A 22,797-nucleotide genomic window follows, 5' to 3' on the forward strand; every position below is an offset into this window, starting at 1 on the left:
CCTTCAGAGGACACAGGCCCAGCCAGCCTCTTGATGGAAACCTCACGAGACACCATGAGCCAGATTCGTTCTTCTGGGTTGTTCAAAGATTCCTAACCCTCAGAAATTGTGTGATATAATACCTGTTTATTTCTAAGCTACAAAGTGTTGGGATAATGCATTACATGGCAATAGATGATTCAGATTTTGGCACTCAGAAGAGAGGAAATACCATAAAGAAAAAAATAAGCTGAGTGCTTGAACCATGGCAGTGGATAGAAGCTGAAAGGTCTAGAAAGACTGAAGGCTTCTACTGAAGGCTTACAGGGACATGAGAAACATGTTAGAAAAAGGAGATGATGATGACTGCCAGGCTACCCTACCGTCACTGTTCTCACTGAGGCTGGATTATACTGGGTGTCATCAGCACTCTGAAATAGGCTAGACAGAATCCGGTCATTTGGGTGGCCCCGGGAAAAGTTAGGGCATTTAGACACTCAGTCTACCCCCTCCCTCCACAGGGAAAGCTGAGAACTGGGAGTTTCCTCCTGATTGAATAGATTTGAACCAGGGGTAAACATTATGACAAGAGGGTGTCTCAGTTTTTCCTGCTGGCTTCCAAGTGGGTAGTTTTGCATTCACCCAGGCTGCATGAAACCTCTCAGTTTTAGAATTTCTCACAAAGGGATTTTGCCTGTGAATTGTTATTGAATTGGTGGTTGGAAGTAGGGTCTGGGATTTCCTATTTTGCCATCTTACTGATGTCATGTGGTTAATTTTTTCCCCTAGAAGTATAAATAAAAATAAGCATATTATAGATTTATAATTTACATGCATTTATATATATATATATATGGCCTTAAGTGATATAAAATAGAGATTAATTCACTCTATCTCTAACATATCTAAATCAGATTTGAATTACACTCAAATGCAGTTTAACTGGATTTAAATGGACACAAATATCACCCTGTGTGAGTGTAAGAATTACGGCTGGATCCATCTCATGACTGGGAGAGGGATTGCCATTGTAAACAGTGCCATAAAACAGCTTCTTATCGCACTAGCTAGGGCTTTTAATATTCTCTAATTACCTGCTGAGGTTTTCTGAACAATATTCTTCGAGATGCTTCTAGCTCCTACAAAGCCTATGTTGCAGGGGCGCCCGGGGGGCTCACTCGGTTGATCGGCTGACCTCCGCTCAGGTCATGATCTCACGGCTTGTGAGTTCGAGCTCACGGCTCGTGAGTTCGAGCCCCACGTTGGGCTCTGTGCTGACAGCTCAGAGCCTGGAGCCTGTTTCGGATTCTTTGTCTCTCTTTCTCTCTCTCTGCCCCTCCCCCACCCTCACACATGCACTCTCTCTCTAAAAAACAGAAACAAAACAGACAAAAACATTAAATAAATGACACAGAGGTACCGCGAGAGAGCCAATGCGTACATGGAGAACTTAGTGACTTCAGGTTAACATTTTAGAATTGCTTATTCACTGAAAACGTAGGAGTCTCCGTGCAGGCTGTTACTGGATGAGAATATGAGGTGCATTTTAGAGGAAGGATCTAAAAGAAAGGGTGGTTTCATAAACACACTGGCTAAGCCTCCAGTTTCATACTGCAAGGACACTGCCTGATTTCAAACACCCCCATCCCTCCCACAGATACATAAAATCAATAAGAAAAGCCAATGCAACCACGCAAGACCCATGCCCTTTCAGCATCGGATGGTTCAGAGCACCACCACTTTCAAATCAGCTGTACGTAGAGAAAAGAAATTTAACAGGGCTCTTTCTCCAGCCTACTACTTAATGCAAATGGTGCAGCGCCCGGGGGATTCGTCCTTAAAATATTCTATGAAAAAGACAACAGAAGATGTGGATGAAGCACAGACACCATCAATCCAGGAAGATTAAACTGCACTCATAAATTCCAGGGCACTTCACGTAGTTTGGGACTTGGTCGTTCATAAGGGGTTTGGAACGTAAGACATGTGAGAAACTTGGAAAAACACTTTTTTTTTTCCTGTTGAGAGAAAGAAAATAAAGAAGAGGCGATGCCTCTTAGAGATGTGACTGAAAGTAAAAAAGAAGAAGAAGAAGAATTCTGAGGATTTAAGGATCCCGAAGAAAGGAGAAAGAAAAAAGACCTGTCTTTGCCTGCCCCTCCCCACCGCACCTTGCACGTCGACATCCAAAAAGGAAACTGCACGGAAAAGCACAGAGCGGACAGAAGAGGGAGCTCTCTAACTAGGAAACTTAATCATTAAATGAATAAAAATGGAAAAAAAAAAACAAAAAAAAAAAACAAAAAAAAAAAACCAGACTACATCTACATGAAACCTCTATAACAATTCAAGGATGTGATTAAAGGATTGTTTTTTTTTTTACCTACAAAAAGTCAATATCTGAAAAAAGAAAACAACCACAAAACTGATAAAAACGGTAGTGCCACCCTGCACATTAACTACAATATCCTCACACGGTCATAAAAGAGAACAGAAATACAAAAAAAAAAAAAAAAAAGGGTGAAATGAAGCAGAAGTCGATGAAACTCAGAAAAGCAGTAGATTGCCCAAAGTAAAGTGATGAACAGAGATTTATAAGGCAAACGGAAGCAATAAGAACGCAGGTGCTGTGAACCTTGCTCAGAGGTCTGAACAGAGGCAAAGAATCACGTCTAAAGAGGATTCCGTGAAGCCAAAAAAAGACACTTTCTAGTCTTAAAGGATACATGCTACTCTGAAGATTGAACAGTTATGAGTCTATTCAGTAACAGTGACTAGATCATATAAAAATGACAATAAATGCAAGAAGAAATAGTAGCACATTGATAGAAGGTGATTTTAACCGGCCGCCCTTAATATAAGGCAGCAAGTTTGAACACAAAAATAGGTTAAGCTACAGATGCTCTAAATGATTCAGGGTGCTACTCTTTCTCTGCACGTTTTTACCTGACCCTGCATTAGGATTGTTAGACTTGCGCTTTTTCAGCTATTATGGGCTACGGTTGTTTGTTAAAACAGCAAATTGGGGCGCCTGGGTGACTCAGTCGGTTAAGCGCCAGACTCTAAATCAGTATGGTAGGTATTTTAGATATGCATTGACTACTATATAGTGATAGTACAAAATATGCCTTCTTTTTAACCGCATTTGAAACCTCCACAAATATTGGATATCTAACATTTGGAAAAAGTAGAAATGTATGGATACTTTCTTATCTGGATGAAGTACATACATATATTTATGCATGTGTATGTATATATGTACATGTATCTATGTGTTTGTGAGGATTCTAAAGGTTTTACTTTGCAGAAAAAGTCCTAAGGTATTTCATTGGAATTATCTGCACTCCTTATTAACAGTGTGCTGGTGGTATAGCCAATGTACCTAGGCTAAAAACTATAGATAGAAAGATATATAATACACACACACACACACACACACACACACACACACACACATATTTAGATGCTCTAAATAATATATGTTTAATAATATATATAATATATATTCTTTAATATATATTAATTAAATATATGTTAATTAATATATTGTATATATTATATATATTTAATAATAAATATCTGTAATATAAATATATATATTTAACAATAAATATCTATAATATAAATATATATTTAATAATAAATATCTATAATATATATTTAATAATAAATGTATATAATATATAATATAATTTTATTAAATATATATTTATATTATAGATATTTATTATTAAATATATATAATATATACAATATATTAATTGATATATTAAATTAATTAATATATATTAAAGAATATATATTATATATAATATACACAATATATTAATATATATTAAATTAATATATATTAAAGAATATATATTTTATATTTATATATATTTAGAGCAATCTAAATATATATATTCATATTATATATATTTAGAGCAATCTAAATATATATATATATATACTCTTTGTATTTGCACATGTATGATAATATACCTAAATAATATGAGAAAATTGATGATAAACCTAACTCCTCTAATAATAAGAAATAAAAATAAGTTAACAGGTTGTGGAGTTAATATGCAAAAATAAACAACATTCCTTTACACAAATAAAACCAGTAAGAAGACATGATGAATGAAAAACCCTATTTACACTAATGACAAATAAGATGAAATATCTGGGAATAATTTAACAAGGACTATTCAAAAATCTATACAAAAAAATGTAAAACATTCCTGGGAGACAAAAAATATACTTTAAAAAGGTAAGGACATCTATTTTGGGTTAAGATCTTTTCTTTTTTTTTAATTTTTTAATGTTTATTTATTTTTGAGAGAGAGAGAGAGACGGGGGGAGAGAGAGAGAGAGAGAGAGAGAGAGAGAATGACCAGGGGAGGGGCAGAGAGAGAGGGAGACACAGAATCCAAAGCAGGATGCAGGTTCTGTGTTGACGCGGGGCTGGAACTCACAAGCCATGAGATTGTGAGCCGAAGTGGGACGCTCCACTGACTGACTCACCAGGCACCCCTAGGATCTTTTCTTAAATTGATTTATAAATTTGAAGTGATCCAAATAAGGATCCAATGACTGGTGGATCTGGGCAAGTTGACACTGAAGTTCATATGGAAAAATAAACAGGAAATGCAAATAGCTATAAGGAAATGCTAGACCTACTAATTGTTGAAACATGCCTCAAAAGTCTCCGGTTAAAATAGTGTGGTTGGTAATGACACACAAAGAGATCAAAAGAATAGAACCCAGAAATAGTCACAACTACATATAGAAATTTAGATTATGAGAAAGGTAGTGTTCTTAAATAGGATAGATGTTGGTGAAAAACCAACATTACGATCAACAAAGTTCTAGTATAGAAAAAGCATGCTCTTAGCATGGGCATCGCTCTTCACGACCGTGAACTTCTGGTTATGTGAGTCCACATTCTAACAACATTGAGTTATTTAGGGGGAAAAGCCAATATCAAGTATTTTTCATAGGAACAATTGAATATAAATGGCTTATATATCATAAATCAGTTTTATGTGAAAGAAACCCAGGCCTCTTCCAGCCCCTTGCTCCTCCATTAATTCAGTATTGGCATATTTATTGGCTGTGGAGACTCTCGTGAGATCTTCTGTTTTCCCACACACATCCACAAAGTTATATGTGCAGCTAGAACTCACTCAGAGTACAGCCTTCACTAGCATTAAGAGAAGTGTATATTTCCAAAAAAGTAGTTTTATTAGTGACAATGGCAAAGTAGTTCAGATTTAAAGGCTCTAGGGGCTTAGACAAAGCCGAATTTGAATTCTTACTTGAATTCTTATTATATTTGAGGCCTCAAGCAAATGATTTTATTTTTAAAGCCTTAATTTTCTCATTGACACAATGGGACTATCCACTTGGTGAATTTGCTGAGAAATAATGAAAACATTTTGCATTCTTTAGAATGCATTCAAATAACTACAACAAGCAATGAATGGCAACAAAAACTTAAAAGAAACCGAAACAAATTAAATCTATGTCAAATTAGTAATACTATTGTACAGAAAAAAGAAATATAAGTGACTAAAATACAGTGGTTTCTTACTGTTTTTTTTTAATGTAAAACCAGTGTATTCTATAGAAAAAAAACATTTGCAAGCAGTCAAAAACAGTATGTGGCAGTCTTTTCAGTTATCATATTGGTAAAGACATTTTGAAATTATTTTATGCATGATGTAGAAAAAAGTAAATAAGCAGTTGCATTGGTATCACAAGAATTCAGTGTACAAAAAAGATCCAACTAGAAAAATAAAAGTATTTAGGATTAAAAGCCCATCATTTTAAACTTGAATTGAAATACAGAAGTATGGCCTTTAAAATGACACATGTATTTCTTAGCGAGATACACCAAAAGTTATAGAAACAATGGCCTTCCAGTCTAATAAACACCACCAGTCTCTACATTACCATTTCAAATATTAACGGTTATTAATGGCAATCAGGATTCCTTGGAGAAGTAAGTAACTTCAGACAGAGCAGGAAGCATTAGACACACACACACACACACACACACACACACCCCATTAGGATAATTTGTTGTGCCAGATCACAAAAGAAGCTATAAAACAAAACTTAGATGGAAATAGTGTGTAAAGGACTCAGGAATCAACTCAAAGGTGTTTCCACTGGCAATTTCAAATTTTGAAATGATAATGACAGGTTTAAACAGAAATATGGTAATGATTGCTATAGATGGAAAAAAATCAAATGTCAAAGATTGCTTGAATTTGTAATTTTATGTGAAAAATTATGGTCACAATGAAAGATTATCAGAGACAAAACTGATTAGCCTGAAAATTCAGAAAATTTAGTAAAAATCAAACATTTATTCTGCCTTCTGTTTGTGAATTTCATTTCAAAGAATTTGAAGAGTTCACAAACGAAGTTTTTGGGGGACAATCCCACCCAGTAAATGCAGAAAGAATGATAGGACTAGAAAACTTCTATTTTCCAAACCTTAATAATATAATGGAGCTAGGCAGGAAGCATCAACTGATTTTAAAACCATTAGGCAAAACTTTGATGAGGAAACTTCTATTACAAGGACCAGGCTGATGGCATCTGAATCCATGAAATAATCTGTTATGTAACACATGGGGCAACTCAGGATTATTTACCACCCTGGGAGATAAAATATTGGCAACAAAACCGCATCATGAAGGTTTCTTTGACCAAAAACAAACAGAGAGAACCTGAATATAATCAATCCTCTATATGGACTATCAGTTAACAGGAAATTTAGGGAGTAGAGGAACAGTTAAACAATACTCAGAGGAAGGAATCACGGTAATATAGAATGTAAGGCTTTAAGAAAAACAAATGACTATTTTCTTTGACAAATCATGGCATGAATAAAACAGAGAGGAAGTGTGAAAAAAAGTATAAAAAATAAAGATAATCAGTTTCACAACTGAATATAATTTAGAAATTCATATAAAAGGCATACATTTTAAAATCTCCATATATACAGAAATTAAAGATAAACTATTCATTGCTAGGATATTTTAGCTAAAAATATCAGCTATTTAGAAATAAATGATAGTGAAATTATTGTGTACCAAAAGGTCTGGGAAGTTAGTAAATCAAGAGACCGATTTAAAATGATAGGAACAGGGGCACCTGGGTGGCTCAGTCGGTTAAGCATCCAACTTCGGCTCAGGTCATGATCTCACGGTCCCTGAGTTCGAGCCCCGCGTCGGGCTCTGTGCTGACAGCTCAGAGCCTGGAGCCCGTTTCAGATTCTGTGTCTCCCTCTCTCTCTGCCCCTCCCCTGTTCATGCTCTCTCTCTGTCTCAAAAATAAATAAAAGTTAAAAAAAATTTAAAATGATAGGAGCAGATTAAGTACAATAAAGTAAGTCAATTGTCCTTACAATTCAAATCAAGTAAAAGGAAGGAGGTAATAAATACAAGAATGAGTTAGATTATGATGGTTATGATAAGTAAACAGTATGGAGAACTCACAAAGCAACAGGTTGGTTCTTTTGAAAGGCTGACAAAACAAACAAACACTTGGCAAAATTTGTAAAAGAAAAAACGTTAGAAGGCACAGATAAATATTTTTAGGCATTATAAGGGGACACATATAGAGATCTAGAAATGAAATAGTTTAGAAAGCTAAAAGAAAACTGATAATTTTAGTGCAAACAAATTTGACAGTGTTGACGTTTTGTTAAGAGAAATGTTTAGGTTAAGGCAGCTTATTCCAAGCTTGAATATTTTTAAAACCATGAAAATATTATTCTTTTTTAAATTTTTAACGTTTATTTATTTGAGAGAAAGAGAGAGAGAGAGGAGAAGGAGGGGCAGAGAGAGGGAGACAGAGGATCCAAAGCAGGTTCTACCCTCACAGCAGGGATGCGGGACTCCAGCTCATGAAATGAACCGTGAGATCAGGACCTGAGCCGAAATTGGTAGTCGGCTGCTTAACCATCTGAGCCACCCAGGCGCCCCGAAAACATTATTTTTTTAAACTCTTTCCATAAAGAGAAGCAGAGGACTTCAGGAAGATTTCTTTGAAAATTTCATGGTTATATTTTTCAATTTTATATAAGCCGTTTTGGAAAATAGAAAAAGCATTTCTAAATACATTTCATAGGCTAGCTTAACATTGACAAGGATAAAATTGATATTAAAGACAGAGATAGTTTAATACTACATTGAATAAGCTTGATTTCACATTTCTGCCTCTTTATAACTATATAAAATATTATGGATTTTAAAAATACAATTGATACATAAAGCAAATCTACAATACAAATGAGTAGCACAATAAGGTTAGTTAACAAATCCAGCAGTTCACATAATTATCATTTTATTGTTGTGGTGGGGGTGAGAACATTTCACTCTCTGTGATTTAAATATTTAATAATAAAATCTTAAAACAAACTTGACTAAATGCTAAGCTTTGTTAATTATGATTGGTGCGTATTACTTTACACAAGTATGTAAAAACTAATTTGGGCCAACACATTTCTCAGCCCTTGATTGACTATGTAGAAAATAAACAATTTTGGGGGGTGCCTGGGTGGCTCAGTCGGTTGAGCATCCGACTTCAGCTCGGGTCATGATCTCGCAGTTGGCGAGCTCGAGCCCTGTGTTGGGCTCTGTGCTGACAGCTCGGAGCTTGGAGCCTGCCTCTGATTCCGTGTCTCCCCCCTTCTCTGCCTCTCCCCCGCTCATGCTCTGTCTCTCTCGGTCTCAGAAATAAAGATAAGCATTAAAAAAAATTTAAGAAAATGATTTTTTTATGACATTTTATCATAATTTTCCATGAAAACGCTGTTCAATCCATGGCTTCATGCCTGTCACAAAACACACAAATGGCAAGTGCACTTAGAATAAAAACCAAAATTATAACGGGTGCACAAAGGTCCACACCTCTGGATTTAGCCTCTGCTTCTCTCTCCTCCCCTTCTTAAGCTCCTTGTCTTCTTCATCATTCTGCTGTTATCAAAATAGAATTTTTTTTTGGTAACTTTTTTCGGTTTGTGTATAGTAGACACACGATGTTACGTTCGCTTCAGGTATGGAAGCAGCCTAAATGTCCACCAATAGACAGATGGATAAGGAAGACATGGTAGATATATATGGACATATACGATGGAATATCACACAGCCCTTAAAAAGGATGAGATTGTGCCATTTGTTGACAACATTGAAGGATCTGGAGAATATTCTGGTAAGTGAAATAAGTCAGGCTGAGAAAGACAAATACTATTGGATTTCACTCATATGTGGAATCTAAAACAGACGAATGAATGAACAAATAAAACGCAGAACCAGACCTATCAATACAAAGTGGCTTCCTTTAGAGTCACAGACTCTTCCAACTGCTGCTCACTTGCACGTTATTATTCCATTTGCCAAGAGTTCTGTCATCCTACTGGTTTGCCGAGAAACATCTTGGTCGCTCCACGGGTTTCACACTCAAATGCCATTTTTGCCTCGAAGCCTAGAAAGTCCGCTTCAAACTCAATTCTTCATTTTCTGTATTTTGCAGCAGTCAGCGCAGTACTAGGGGGAGTAATTCAATTTCTACCAAAATGTGCTGTATTCAAATAGTAGTGCCATTTTGAAATTTTGAGGGTGTATCTGTTGACCTTTCAACCCTTATTTTGAAAATGTTTCAATATAGTAAATTTCACGAACCCTCATATACCCTTCACCCAGTTTAGATTTATTTGATTTTCAAAATTTCTTAAAGCCTTCTTAGTGTAAATTTTTGTGTACATTTAATAAACTCGTAGTTTGAAATTTAGTTCAACCCTGGGTTTCATCAACAGTTTATTAAATGTAAAAATGAATCTGTTCGTTACCCAAAATTTTGCAAAAATTAAACAAAACATTCTTATGGAAGATAAGTTTTTTAACTATTGGCCTTTATTCCCCTGCAAGGTTATTTTTGTGTCAGGTCATAGATGGAAAAATAATACAATAATTATTGGTGGAATTTTCTGCTGGAAGTTTTTTCCACAGCACATTTGGCAAAAAGCTTCTCTGTGTTTGAATCTTTTGTATTTTATACATCATCAGCTTTTACACAATCCTCTGCATGCAGATGTATGTGTTTGGAGTTAAACAGTTTTCTGTATAAGCTTTAAAATTTGATCCATAAACTGCACAGGTTCCATTCTGCATGTCAACCATAGTTAGTCTAGATTAGAGAGAAAGACAAATTATATTCATGACTTACTTTATGAATACATAAATATAAAAAATGCAATAAAATTTATTTAAAAATAAGTATTAAAGTAATATCATTTCAGGATGTTTTAGGACCATGCTTGGTATCTCTTAGTTAAAAGATATGCAGAATATAGCCAACTCGGTTATAAAAAGTAGTTTCATTCTAGTATAGGTCACTATTTTGTCTACATTGGAAATTTGTCATTTTAGGGAGTCTAGGCTCTCTTGGTATATGTACCTGAGCGAAATGAAAGGTTTTTGAAAAAGTTTTGTGTTTATATTTATTTTAAAAAGTTTTGTTTTTATTTTGAAAGAGAGACAGTGGGGAGGGGCAGAGAGAGGGGAAGACAGAGAATCCCAGGCAGGCTCCGTGCTGTCAGCACGAAGCCTAATGCAGGACTGGATCGCGCCAAAACATGAGATCATGACTTGAGTTGAGATCAAGAGTCTAGCACTTAACTGAATGAGCCACCCAGGAGCCCTGAAATGAAAGTTTTTAAATGTTTTTTTAAACAAATAAATTAGAAATGAAGTTAGAATTCAATGAGGTCAGCAGATATCATGTTTTATGCAAAAACAAACAATCTTCTTTAGATATGTGCAACTTTACCTGGTAAGGAAATAAAAATAAATTGTAAAATTCTTATATATGTGTATATATACATACATATATAATATTATTTAATATATAATATACATATGTATTAAATACACACATATGTGTATATGTTTAGGTGTATATAAATATATATATGTGTTTATAACATAAACTTAAACATATATATATGCATGTGTGTGTGTGTAGGCATTCCATCTAGAGATAGTTCTATCTGTGTATCTATTTTGCCTTGGAATCTGGTGATTGCTTTCTGCTAGGAACAGGTGAGAAATAGAAGGCTGAGCAAAGAGTGATGATGAATTGATGTGAATCAGAACAATAAAAAAAAAGAAAGACTGTGGTCTGATAGTAAGTATTTAAAAGGACAAGAGGAGATGGGGAGCCTGGGTGTCTCAGCCAGTTAAGTGACGGACTTTGGCTCAGGTCATGATCTCAAGGTTCATAGGTTCGAGCCCCGCATCGGGCTCTGTGCTGACAGCTCAGAGCCTGGAGCCTGCTTCAGATTCTATGACTCCCTGTCTCTCTACCCCTCCCCAGGCTCACATTCTGTCTCTCTCTTTCAAAAACAAACATTAAAATTTTTTGAAAACAATAAAAAAAGGACAAGAGAAGAAACTCAGCCTATATAGAAACCACTACCTACTATAAGAGAAAAAACAATTAAGAAATTTTTAGTAACTGCTCTTAGTTGGTCTCAATCTATGCACATTAGACTTTCACTTTTAAATCGGACTTTGTTTTTCTATTCCTTTCAGCTTCTGTGTCTGTTTTCCCATACCATTCCCATCGCATGTCCACCACAGCATAACTCTGGATTTTACTTGTTTAAAACCATATCTCTGACTGAAGTGTGAAAGTCTTGATGGAGTTCTGTACTATTCATCCCTGTAGTTATCTCTGTATGGTTTCTGGAAATTGAGTAATGCTCAACAAATACTTATCACATGCACAAAACGAAACTTAATATGCTAGTTGTTTTGCTTTGGCTTCCAAAACAAACATTTGCACTTGCAGAGTGATAAATGTTGAGATAAGGTGATACAAAATTTTATTAGTATTTCCAGAGAATAAACTTTTTTTTTGCCAAAAATGAAATCCAGCCATACAGAAATGAGATCACCCCAGATCAATTCTAAGGTAAACTGGGACATCCAAATTCTAAATATATAATGAATAGTCCCTGACAATGAATATAAGGGGACATTTGAAAGAAAAAGATGACAGTAAGAGGTCATTCATTGATCACTGCCAACTAAGCGTTAAAGAAGCAAAGTAAACTTCAAAATCAGTGAGAAGAGATTCTTTAAAGTCAGTTAATGATAATTCTGGCTGTAGTGTAAGAAAGGGATTTATTTGACTCTCTACCACAATTACTCGTTTTATAGCGTAAGTGAATTATTACACATTCTAAGATTCTGTTCCTTACCCACAAAATTAGGTTAAAAATGACCTCTGTTAGATGTTTTTTAAGAGTCTTCAATGAGAAGATACATATAAAGTGCTTAAAACTGTCTGACAGAAAGAACCGAATTGACCTGACATTAGCAAGGATGTTGTTGTGATGTTTTCGTTACTCCAGAATTAGAGGTTCAAATAAGTAAAGTATACTTGAAGTAACGAATTAAAAACTTTTAGAGTCCAAAAAACTTCTGTTTCCTCTGTGATATCACGAGACTTAAGGGCAGCAGACCTGACAAACCTCTTCGGTTTTATTTCTGAGATTTGTGCTAACATGGTGAAATTACCAAGCCAGGTATCCTAAGTGATAGAAGTGACCTTTTAAGCGAGCTACCCTAGCATTCATGCAAAAGAGTAAGCCTGTATTCATAAACTCTGTGAGCGCTAGGATGTTGTCACGTGGTCCTGCTATGCCCAGTTGAGCTGTATAATCAAGTGGTTAAAAAAGCAGGCTATAGAAACGGAATACATAGGATACTGGAGAGTCCACAAAGAGCCAGACGGCTGGAGTTCACAGGACATAGGACTTGAGATGAGAGAGGTGAACAAATAAAGAGATCTGAGGATATGCAGAAGATCTCACTTGCGTATTTAAGAGTATTGATTAATGCATGTGTGTAAGAAAACTTTCCTGGTGCTTGCACAGGGTCTAAAATCGTACCCGTCTTCACCAGCCATATTGCAAAACTTCAAATTTCAAAAGGCTTTGGGTAGATTACTTAAAAGTGTCTTTGCTTGGTAGTGGGGCATAATTCATTGTAGACTGAGCATTCTAGTAATGCTTAAAAGCAAGGCCAAACCAGATCAAGCTGTTTCCAAGTAACTTATTTGTGTCCTGGGGAAAAAAAAGAGCTCATGAATAATTTTAGAGACAAAAAATATGTAGCACTAAACAAGGGTGAAATTCACAGTGTATGAAATTTAATAGAAAAGTAACTGTAAGCGAAGGCACAAAATAATGTGACCATAAGGAGGAGAAAAATCCATCCATTAAAACTGATCCAGAACGAACACAGATGTTAGAATGAACAGACAAGGATATTGTGATAGGTTTTTGGTTTTTTGGTTTTTGGTTTTTTTTAATGCTTATTCATTATTGAAAGACAGAGAGAGACGGAGCACGAGCAGGGGAGGGGCAGAGAAAGAGGGAGGCACGGAATCTGAAGTAAGTTCCAGGCTCTGAGCTGACAGCAGGGAGCCCAATGTGAGGCTTGAACTACAAACAGTGAGATCATGACCTGAGCTGACATTGGACGATCAACCGACTGAGCCTCGCGGGCGCCCCAGATATCATGACAGTTTTGATGACTGAATTCCATATATTCAAAAAAGTTAAAGAAATACATGGAAGATTCATGAAATAGCAGCCAAATCAAACTTCCGAAATGAAAAGGTCAGTGTCTAAGATGAACTATACACTTGAAAGGGTAGTGAAAATTAGATATTGCAGGAAAAAAGATTTAAAAAATTGAATTCAGGACAATAGAGAATATCCACAATGAAACACAAAGAAAACAAGTGAAAAGAACACCAGTTCATCACAATTCTAACTTGCTTAATGGATCTGTAATTGTCCTGTGTCTGGGGAAGAGAAAAGAGAAATGAAGAAGGGGAAACACTTGAAGAAATAATGGTAGTTAAATTTTCTAATTGTGCTTGAAAATTATAAACTCACAGATCCGAGAGCCTCAACAAAACGCGAGCACAAGAAATATGAAAAAACTTACCCAGGGCATATTATGGACAAATTCCTCAAATCCTGTTATAAAGAAAAATCATTAAAGCAGTCAGAAGGAGGGAAAATGATGTATTATGGGCTGACTAAATGGATTAAAAACAAGATACAGCAATATGCTGCCTATAAGAGACGTACTTTAGCTTTGAGGGCACACATAGGCCAAAAGTGAACAGATGGAGAGTCATATTCCATGCAAATGATAACCAAAACAGAGCAGGTGGGGCTATAGTTATGGCAGTCAAAATAGACTTTAAGTCAAAATCAGTCACACAAGACAAAGGAGGTCACTATGTTGTAGCAAAGGGGTCAATTAATCAAGGGGATAAAACAAGTTTAAATAACGGACCGTAACAAGTGTCTCCCATAATGCAGAGCAACTGGAACTCTCACACCCTGCTAGTGGGAGGGTAAAATGGCACAGTCATTTTGGGTAGTAGTTTGGCAGTTTCTTAAAAGGTCAAAGGCATACCTATTATCCAACCATTCCACTCCTAGATATTTATGTAAGAGAAAAGAAAGCCTATGGTCATACAAAGACTTGTACACAAATATTCATAACAAGTGGCTTTATTGTTCATGGTCAACAACTGGAAGTTACCCAAATATCCATCAGCAGGCGAAAGGATAGACAAATTGAACTACACCCATAAATAAGATATCTCTCAAGAATAAAAAGAAATTAGTTCTTAATACATGCTTTAAGGTGGCTGGATCTCAAAATAATTATGCCGAGTGAAAAAGCCAGACATAACAGCAGTGCCTCCATTGATACTAAGTTCTATAAATTGCAGACTAATCTATAGTGACAGAAAGCAGACTAGTTGCCTGGGGACGGAAAGAGGTAGGTAGAAAGGGGGAGAAAGGAGGCGCGTCTGCGTGGCTCAGTCAGTTAAGCGTCCGACTCTTGATTTGGGCTCAGGTCATGATCTCATGGTTCGTGAGATGGAGCGCCAGTCTGAGCTCTCCACTGACAGCACAGAGCCTGCTTCGGATTCTCTCCCTCCTTCTTTCTCTGCCTCTGCTCTGTTTACGTGTGTGCTCTCTCTCTCTTACACACAATAAATAAATAAACATTAAAAAAAAGAAAGGAGTAGGAAGGAAAGATTACAAGGGTGCAAAGGAAAGTTTGGCAGGTGATAAATGTTGATTATCTTGATGTTATTAATGGTTTTGTGGATGTATAAATTTCTCAGAATTTATCAAATTGCACATTTCAAATATATGCAGTTTCTTGAATGTAATTGTATCTCAACAATTCAGGTAAAACCTGAAAGAATGAATATATGTGATACTTAACCTCTCTGCTTTAGTCTCCTTATCTGTAAACAGGGTGTAGTATTAGACTTACCTTGCACTGCACTTGGCACATTGAAATTAATGTTACTCATTGTTGTGGTATTGGCTGCTCGGCTCCACAATATCCTAAATTTAGGCCCTCAGGGCTTTCTGCTGAAACTATTAGAATATGGGAACATCCTGGGATTTTGTGAAGTAACGTGATCATTGAAAGACCACAGGGCTAGTTTAGGGACAAACCCCCGAAGAGACACCTATTGGTATAAACTTACTGGTCGGGTAAGAGAATGCTGCCATCTTCCCATTGCCATGATCCATTTGGAGGAGTTTGTATTAGTCCCATCCAATGATAAGACTTCACCAATTTTAGGAAATCCTGGTTGAAACCACAAATAGAACCAGTGCTAAGAATTTTAGTTAATTCAAGGCCATAATCATGTAATCATTTTTTCCTCACACTCAGGGAAATGGATTCTGTCCTCTAGCCTAATTCTGACTTAAACAACACCATACCTAATACCTACAAAATGCTTTCTTATTTTTAATGCAGAAAGACTTAGGGTAGACATATCTGGGTTAGTGCCCCTCTTATGTTTCAGGTAATAGTCCAGTGATTAGGAGTAAATAGAGGAAGGGAAATTAAAATAAATACTCAACCTGGTGTTCTCTGCTGTATATCTTCAAGAGACTGGAATTTTGAGACACACAAGAGGCTTGGCTTTGGTACCAGCTTTTGCTTTCATTAAAAAATTGGTAGCAGGTATTTCTATAACATATCCAGTTTTTAGGACATGGGCCACAATAACTTTCTAGAAAGGGGGAATATATTATTAATTCTGTACAGGTCTGAGCATTATAGCAGATTCTGCCTAGACAAATTAAATACCTTTTATTCCAACTCTAACATTTCAGATGAGCCAATCTGATCATCTCCAATGACATGGCCCCACACATTTGTATATATACACAGATGCCAAAGACTAAGTATTTTCTGCTTTTTAGGAGCACTCCTTCATTATTAAAAGATGAACAAATAAAATAAAAATGTTGGAACGCTACGGATTACGGACAAGAATTCATCATTTTCTTATACATGCTCTTGTTAACACTGTGGGATACATGCCTATACCCAATTATACAGAGATACATGTAATTTGTGCTTCAAAATATTAGAAGACTTTCACTTACCTTGTAAAGGAAGTGGAGCTTCTTGGTGGAATAATGCTATTAAAATAATCATTGAGAGGATTAAGAGGTACAAACTTCCAGTTGTAAAATAAGTATGTTATAAAGATGACAAGTAGAGCACAGGGAGGATAGTCAATAATATTGTAATGACCTTGTATAGTGACAGATGGAGATTATGCCCTCCGCAGTGGGCATTGAGTAATGTATACAAGTGTCGAATCATTACCTTGTACACCTAAAACCTTGTATGTGAGACATATTTCAATAACAAAAAACCATAATTAGTAAAAGGGTTTGTGTTGTTAGTAACTTACAGTTCTAGCAAAAGTAGTTGACAAATTTCTAGACGGATAGCAAAAATATAAGGACATGTCCAATATTATTAGTTTTTGTTGCTGTGCATCTGAATGCTAATCAAAGTAATGCATTGCAACCATTAGGTCAAGAACGCTCTATGTAGGCCAATGCACACATGAAAAGATGCTCAACCTCAGTCCTCATTAGGGAAATACAAATCAAAACCACACTGAGATACCACCTCACACTGGTCAGGGTAGCTAAAATGAACAAATCAGGAGACTATAGATGCTGGTGAGGACGTGGAGAAACGGGAACCCTCTTGCACTGTTGGTGGGAATGCAAACTGGTGCAGCCACTCTGGAAAACAGTGTGGAGGTTCCTCAAAAAATTAAAAATAGATCTACCCTATGACCCAGCAATAGCACTGCTAGGAGTTTACCCAAGGGAGACAGGAGTACTGACGCATAGGGGCACTTGTACCCCAATGTTTATAGCAGCACTTTCAACAATAGCCAAATTATGGAAAGAGCCTAAGTGTCCATCAATTGATGAATGGATAAAGAAATTGTGGTTTATATATACAATGGAATACTACTTGGCAATGAGAAAGAATGAAATCTGGCCTTTTGTAGCAACGTGGATGGAACTGGAGAGTGTTACGCTAAGTGAAATAAGCCATACAGAGAAAGACAGATACCATATGTTTTCACTCTTATGTGGATCCTGAGAAACTTAACAGAAGACCATGGGGGAGGGGAAGGAAAAAAGAGAGAGAGAGAGAGAGAGAGAGAGAGAGAGAGAGAGAGACAAACCATAAGAGACTCTTAAAAACTGAGAATAAATTGAGGGTTGATGGGGGGGTGGGAGGGAAGGGAAAGTGGGTGATGGGCATTGAGGAGGGCACCTGTTGGGATGAGCACTGGGTGTTGTATGGAAACCAATTTGACAATAAATTTTCATATTAAAAAAAAAAGAATGCTCCATCTACTTCTCTACTGTCACTTACAATGTATGATTATGGCACCGCATATCATTACCATAATAATGAAGTGGATCCCCAGAGCTATAGCAATGGAATGGACTAGGAAAAACGGAGATGCTGTAAGAAACAAAAGAAAACAAACAAGCAAACAAACAAACAAAAAAAGAGTGAGAAAGATGAGAAAATAAGGATTAAACATTTTTGGTATGCTCATGTTTAATATAAACATTAGATTTTTTTTTAATAGGAAGGGTGGTATCAGTACTTTTACCCTAATTATTTTTCCCAGAACAAGTAACATAGGTACTTTGCAAATGATTAAAAAAAGACAGACTATAGAAATGCATACATATTCCCTCCTGCTTCTCCACAAAAGTCCCCCAGTTTCCTCCTTAGTATAAATCATGGTTATAATTTTTGAACTTTTTCATGTAGATACAGACAGTTCCCTTCAATCCCTTTTTAAAAACACACCTTTAAGAAACTGCACAAAATATCCCGTGAGTTTTTTTCACTTAAGGAAATATCTTGGAGATTATTCCACGTCATGTCTTGTAAAGTTGTCAAATTTTTATACATAGCTTCTTGCATTGTCTTTCATTGGTATATGGACAAAAATCTCCTGACAGTCTTTAATTTTTTTCCCAATGTGTATTTAAATTGTTTCTTAGTTTTGCTATTAGATATCACAAGATGAATACATTTTTACATAATTGCACATCGTTTTGAGTTCTTCTCTGGGAGAAGTCCCCCATATGATTTCACTCATATGTGGAATTTAAGAAACAAAATAAATGAACATAGAGGGGAAAAAAGAAACACACCAAGAATCGGACTCTTAACTACAGAGAATAAACTGATAGTTACCAGAGGGGAGATGGGTGAGGACGTGCTAAATAGGTAATGGGGATTAAGGAACACACTTGTGATGAGCACTGAATATTACATGGAAGTGATGAATCCCTAAATTCCAAACCGGAAACTAATATTACACTCTATGTTAATTAACTGGAATTTAGATGAAAACTTGAAAAGAAACTCAAGAAACTACAGTCTCAATTGTCATTATTATGTTAATGATAATCTCATCATTTGCAGAGCATGAAAAAAATCCCAAACTGAACAGTTTCTGCTTAACTGTATTATATATTCCAATAGTATAGTAGAGTGAATTTCATTTCTGCTTTCCTCCTGAAGGTAAAATAAACTGAATGTTTGCCACTGATCTAATCATACGGATTCCACAATTCCCCTCAACATACCGAGAGCAGACAAATAGATGCGACGTGGAACTTACGGTTTTCTCTATATTTGCTTGTGTTTAATACACGCCTTCTCTTTGGTCGTGTGGAAATACCATTATATACCAGCTCAGAGTTGGAATTACGGACTGCGTCCATGGCTAGATGAAAACAATTCAGGCCAATAGGAGTCATAGCCTTTCTGCCACTTGGGTCACACATTTTCACAACTTCACTTGCCATTCTATTCATGTCCCTTTTCAATAACATCAAGTTACTTTTGTTTTATACTACTTCATGATTATGATTTTTGTGCTTTTAAGATGATTAAAATTAGATTTATTCTATGGCAAAATCTCTCTAGCAAGATCTTCCGTTCTATTAAAATAAGTCAATTCTTAATGTGCAATGAAATCAAACATTATAATAATGACAGTGTAGGAGTGCCTGGGTGTCAGTTAAGTGTCCGACTCTTGGTTTTGGCTCAGATAATGATCTCACATTTCGTGAGGGGCACAGAGCTGGCCTGGGATTGTCTCTCGCTTTCTTCTCACCCTTCCCCACTCACTTGCAGGTGCGCGCTCTCTCTCTCTCTCTCTCTCTCTCTCCCTCTCTCTCAAAATAAATACATAAATTTAAAAAAATTAAAATAAAATAAAGACAGTGTATAATAAGAAAGACAGGGGCCTAAGGAGTTAGATATGTGTTTAACTCATGGAGCCACATTTGCTAAGTTAACAACAAAGAAAGAAAGAAAGAAAGAAAGAAAGAAAGAAAGAAAGAAAGAAAGAAAGAAAAAGAAGGAAAGAAAGAAAGAAAGAAAGAAAGAGAGGAAGGAAGGAAGGAAGTAAGAAGAAATGATAAGAAAAAAGAGAAAAGGAAAGAACAAAGGACATCAGTACAATTAGTTATGGATATTTTAAAAAGTGAAAGTAAGTAATATGCATTTAGTATCAATAATGTTCATCATGTAGTAAACACTTACTAAATGCCTAGTTTTTGTTTAAAGTGAAGGATATACAATGAATAAAATAATAAGGCATCACATTTTAAGATAAAGACACATAAAGAATCTTGTCCCTGAACAAAACAAGTAAAAAATCATTTTGCTCTCTTCCTGAGATAGCAGTCATTACCTTTTACAAATGGAATGTTAATACTAATTATCTTTTATACTTAAAATTATACTGAAGCATTTTTTGTACATACCATATGTAATTTAATTATCAAACATGTGAAGAGGGTAGGTATTATTTTGTGGATGAAGAAATTGAATGTTACAGGTGGCCAAAATCATATTGCTTATTTATTTTTTTTTTAATTTTTTTTAACGTTTATTTATTTTTGAGACAGAGAGAGACAGAGCATGAATGGGGGAGGGTCAGAGAGAGGGAGACACAGAATCTGAAACAGGCTCCGGGCTCTGAGCTGTCAGCACAGGGGCCCGATGCGGGGCTCGAACTCATGAACCGCGAGATCGTGACCTGAGCCGAAGTCGGCGCTCAACCGACTGAGCCACCCAGGCGCCCCTCATGTTGCTTATTTAATATAATGCTAGAAATAGAAATCTACTAAGGTCAATATAGCGTGTTTTATATCTCTACTCGATAGAAAAAGGAAACTTAAGTGCGTAGAAGCTGTGGATTGCCCTCAGATATCAAAGCTAGAGACTGGTGAAAGTCTGTGGAACATTCTTCCAGCTCTAAATCATTATGCTGTCACTATTTCAGGCTGCCTCAGATTGTGAAAGATTTTACTTTAGGTAGTTAATAAAAAAAAAAAAAAAGGAGGAAAAATTTTTCAAGTTTTTGAAAACTTTATTTAAAATATAACATGAACATAATATGAAATGGACATAAGTGAATCAGAGTAATTTGCTTTCTTCTTTTTAGTGTTCATTTATTTATTTTGAGAGACAGAACATGAGGAGGGGAGAGGTAGAGAGAGAGAGGCAGAGACAGAATTCCAACCAGGCTCTGCACAGTCAACATAGAGACTGATGTGGGGTCGAATTCAAGAACTGTGAAATCATGACCTGAACCAAAACCAAGAGTCAGCCGCTTAACTGAATGAGCCACCCAGGCACCCCTGGAGTAATTTGCTTTCTTATGCCTTGTGTGCTTGTATCAAATTCTAGGTATCGTAGCAATTACAGAGGGGCACCTGGATGGCTCAGTCAGTCAAGCGACCCACTCCAGCTCAGGGCGTGGTCTTGCGGTTCATGAGTTCGAGCCGCACGTCCAGCTCTGTGCTGACAGCTCAGAGCCTGGAGCCTGCTTCAGATTCTGTGTCTCTCTCTGCCCCTCCATTGTTCGTGCTCTCTCTCTTTCTTTCAAAAATAAACATTAAAAAATTATTAAAAAATTATATACAAGTCAGGGTGCCTGGGTGATTTAGTCGGTTAAGTCTCTGGCTCTTGACTTCAGCTCATGTCATGATCTCATGGTTTGTGGGTTTGAGGCCCATGTCAGGCTCTGCGCTGACAGTACAGAGTCTGCTTGGGATTCTCTCTCTCCATCTCTCTCTCTCTGTCCCTGGTATACTCTCTCTCTCTCTCATAATAAGTAAATAAAAAAAATTATACACAAACCAAACTGCACATTTAAGTGGAAAGTACATACCCATGTTGTGACAAGCCCACCGATCTCGGACCAGATTCATTGTATAATTATGACTGTTTCTTTACCCCAGTGGTGATCAAAAAAACTTCGTTTTACAAAGGAATCCTGAATAAAATAAAATTGGGCATTTTTTCTTGTTTTCTTTCCTTAGGGTGAGATGACATATCTTCATTAGGAAAATGAGGATGTAACAGTATTTTTACCGTTCGTATAAAGGAAAAAAATGAAAATAAGAGTTCATACAAAGCCAGGTAAATAAACCAGGTAAAATTAATTTTTTAAACTTCTCTTGGTTACAAAATAATAAATAATTATTTCAAAAAAATAACGGGCGTTTTAATTCACCTACGTTAAGATACGTAATCAGAAATATTTTTTATCACTGATATCGAATGACAACACACATAATTTTCTATCTATAGTTATTTTATGTTGTTAATTCAACACGAATTCAACTTCTGTCCATATCATCACCACCACCATCATCATCACCTATAAGTTGTCATCACCATCATTAGCAAAAATAATCTCATATTTATATAGTAACATCTTATACTGTCTAGAAGAACCCTCAGGAAAAAAATGGCTATTTAATAATTATGTATCATGCGTACATTAAAAAAAGCCATTTCATATTTGATCACAGTAGTTGGAAGTAACAACTATGTTTTTCATTTTGCAAATAAAGCTGTGTATCACAGAAGGTTAAGTGCCCGGCACCAGCCCAGAAAACTCAGGTGTGAGAATTCAAGTTGAAATTCCATTCTTTAATCCCAAAAGTAGATTCATTCTTGGAGTTTTGTTTGATGATACCACTCCATCTTTACAGCAACACCATAACTTACTCTTCAGTAAGTTTATCCTCTCTACTCATCATTGAATACAGGAAAAAAGGGTATATACCTCAGAAGTAAGACGCATTCTCTACCCTCCACAATTCTATTCAAACAGTTAAAAAGCAGTTATAATTCCCTTATGGTGTAAATCATTTTGGAAACTTTCTTGATTTTGAAATCTCAAGAATTTCTCATTTCTCGACTAATAGTTGTCAGAAACACAAACACACACAAGAAACACACCTGATCCAAGAAGGAAGATCTTGATTCTTGTGGATAAAAGCCTCCTAGACAACTGAAAAATTGAGACATGTCCTGG

At 36.0% G+C, this 22,797-nt stretch overlaps 1 protein-coding gene across 1 annotated transcript; it reads right to left on the reverse strand.

Annotated features, from left to right (window-relative positions):
- Nucleotides 1-9,867: 9,867 nt before the first annotated feature.
- On the reverse strand, nucleotides 9,868-22,797 carry LOC122240073 (NKG2-D type II integral membrane protein). The gene is made up of 8 exons (XM_042990792.1): nucleotides 22,722-22,797; nucleotides 21,643-21,747; nucleotides 19,078-19,182; nucleotides 17,805-17,897; nucleotides 16,499-16,534; nucleotides 15,968-16,119; nucleotides 15,583-15,686; nucleotides 9,868-10,167 (listed from the first exon to the last, which is right to left on the reverse strand). The coding sequence occupies exons 2-8, from the start codon at nucleotides 21,680-21,682 to the stop codon at nucleotides 10,050-10,052; spliced, it is 648 nt and encodes a 215-aa protein (XP_042846726.1). The 5' UTR covers nucleotides 21,683-21,747; nucleotides 22,722-22,797; the 3' UTR covers nucleotides 9,868-10,049.

Source organism: Panthera tigris, chromosome B4 (assembly GCF_018350195.1).
Source record: "Panthera tigris isolate Pti1 chromosome B4, P.tigris_Pti1_mat1.1, whole genome shotgun sequence".
NCBI classification, from domain to species: domain Eukaryota; kingdom Metazoa; phylum Chordata; class Mammalia; order Carnivora; family Felidae; genus Panthera; species Panthera tigris.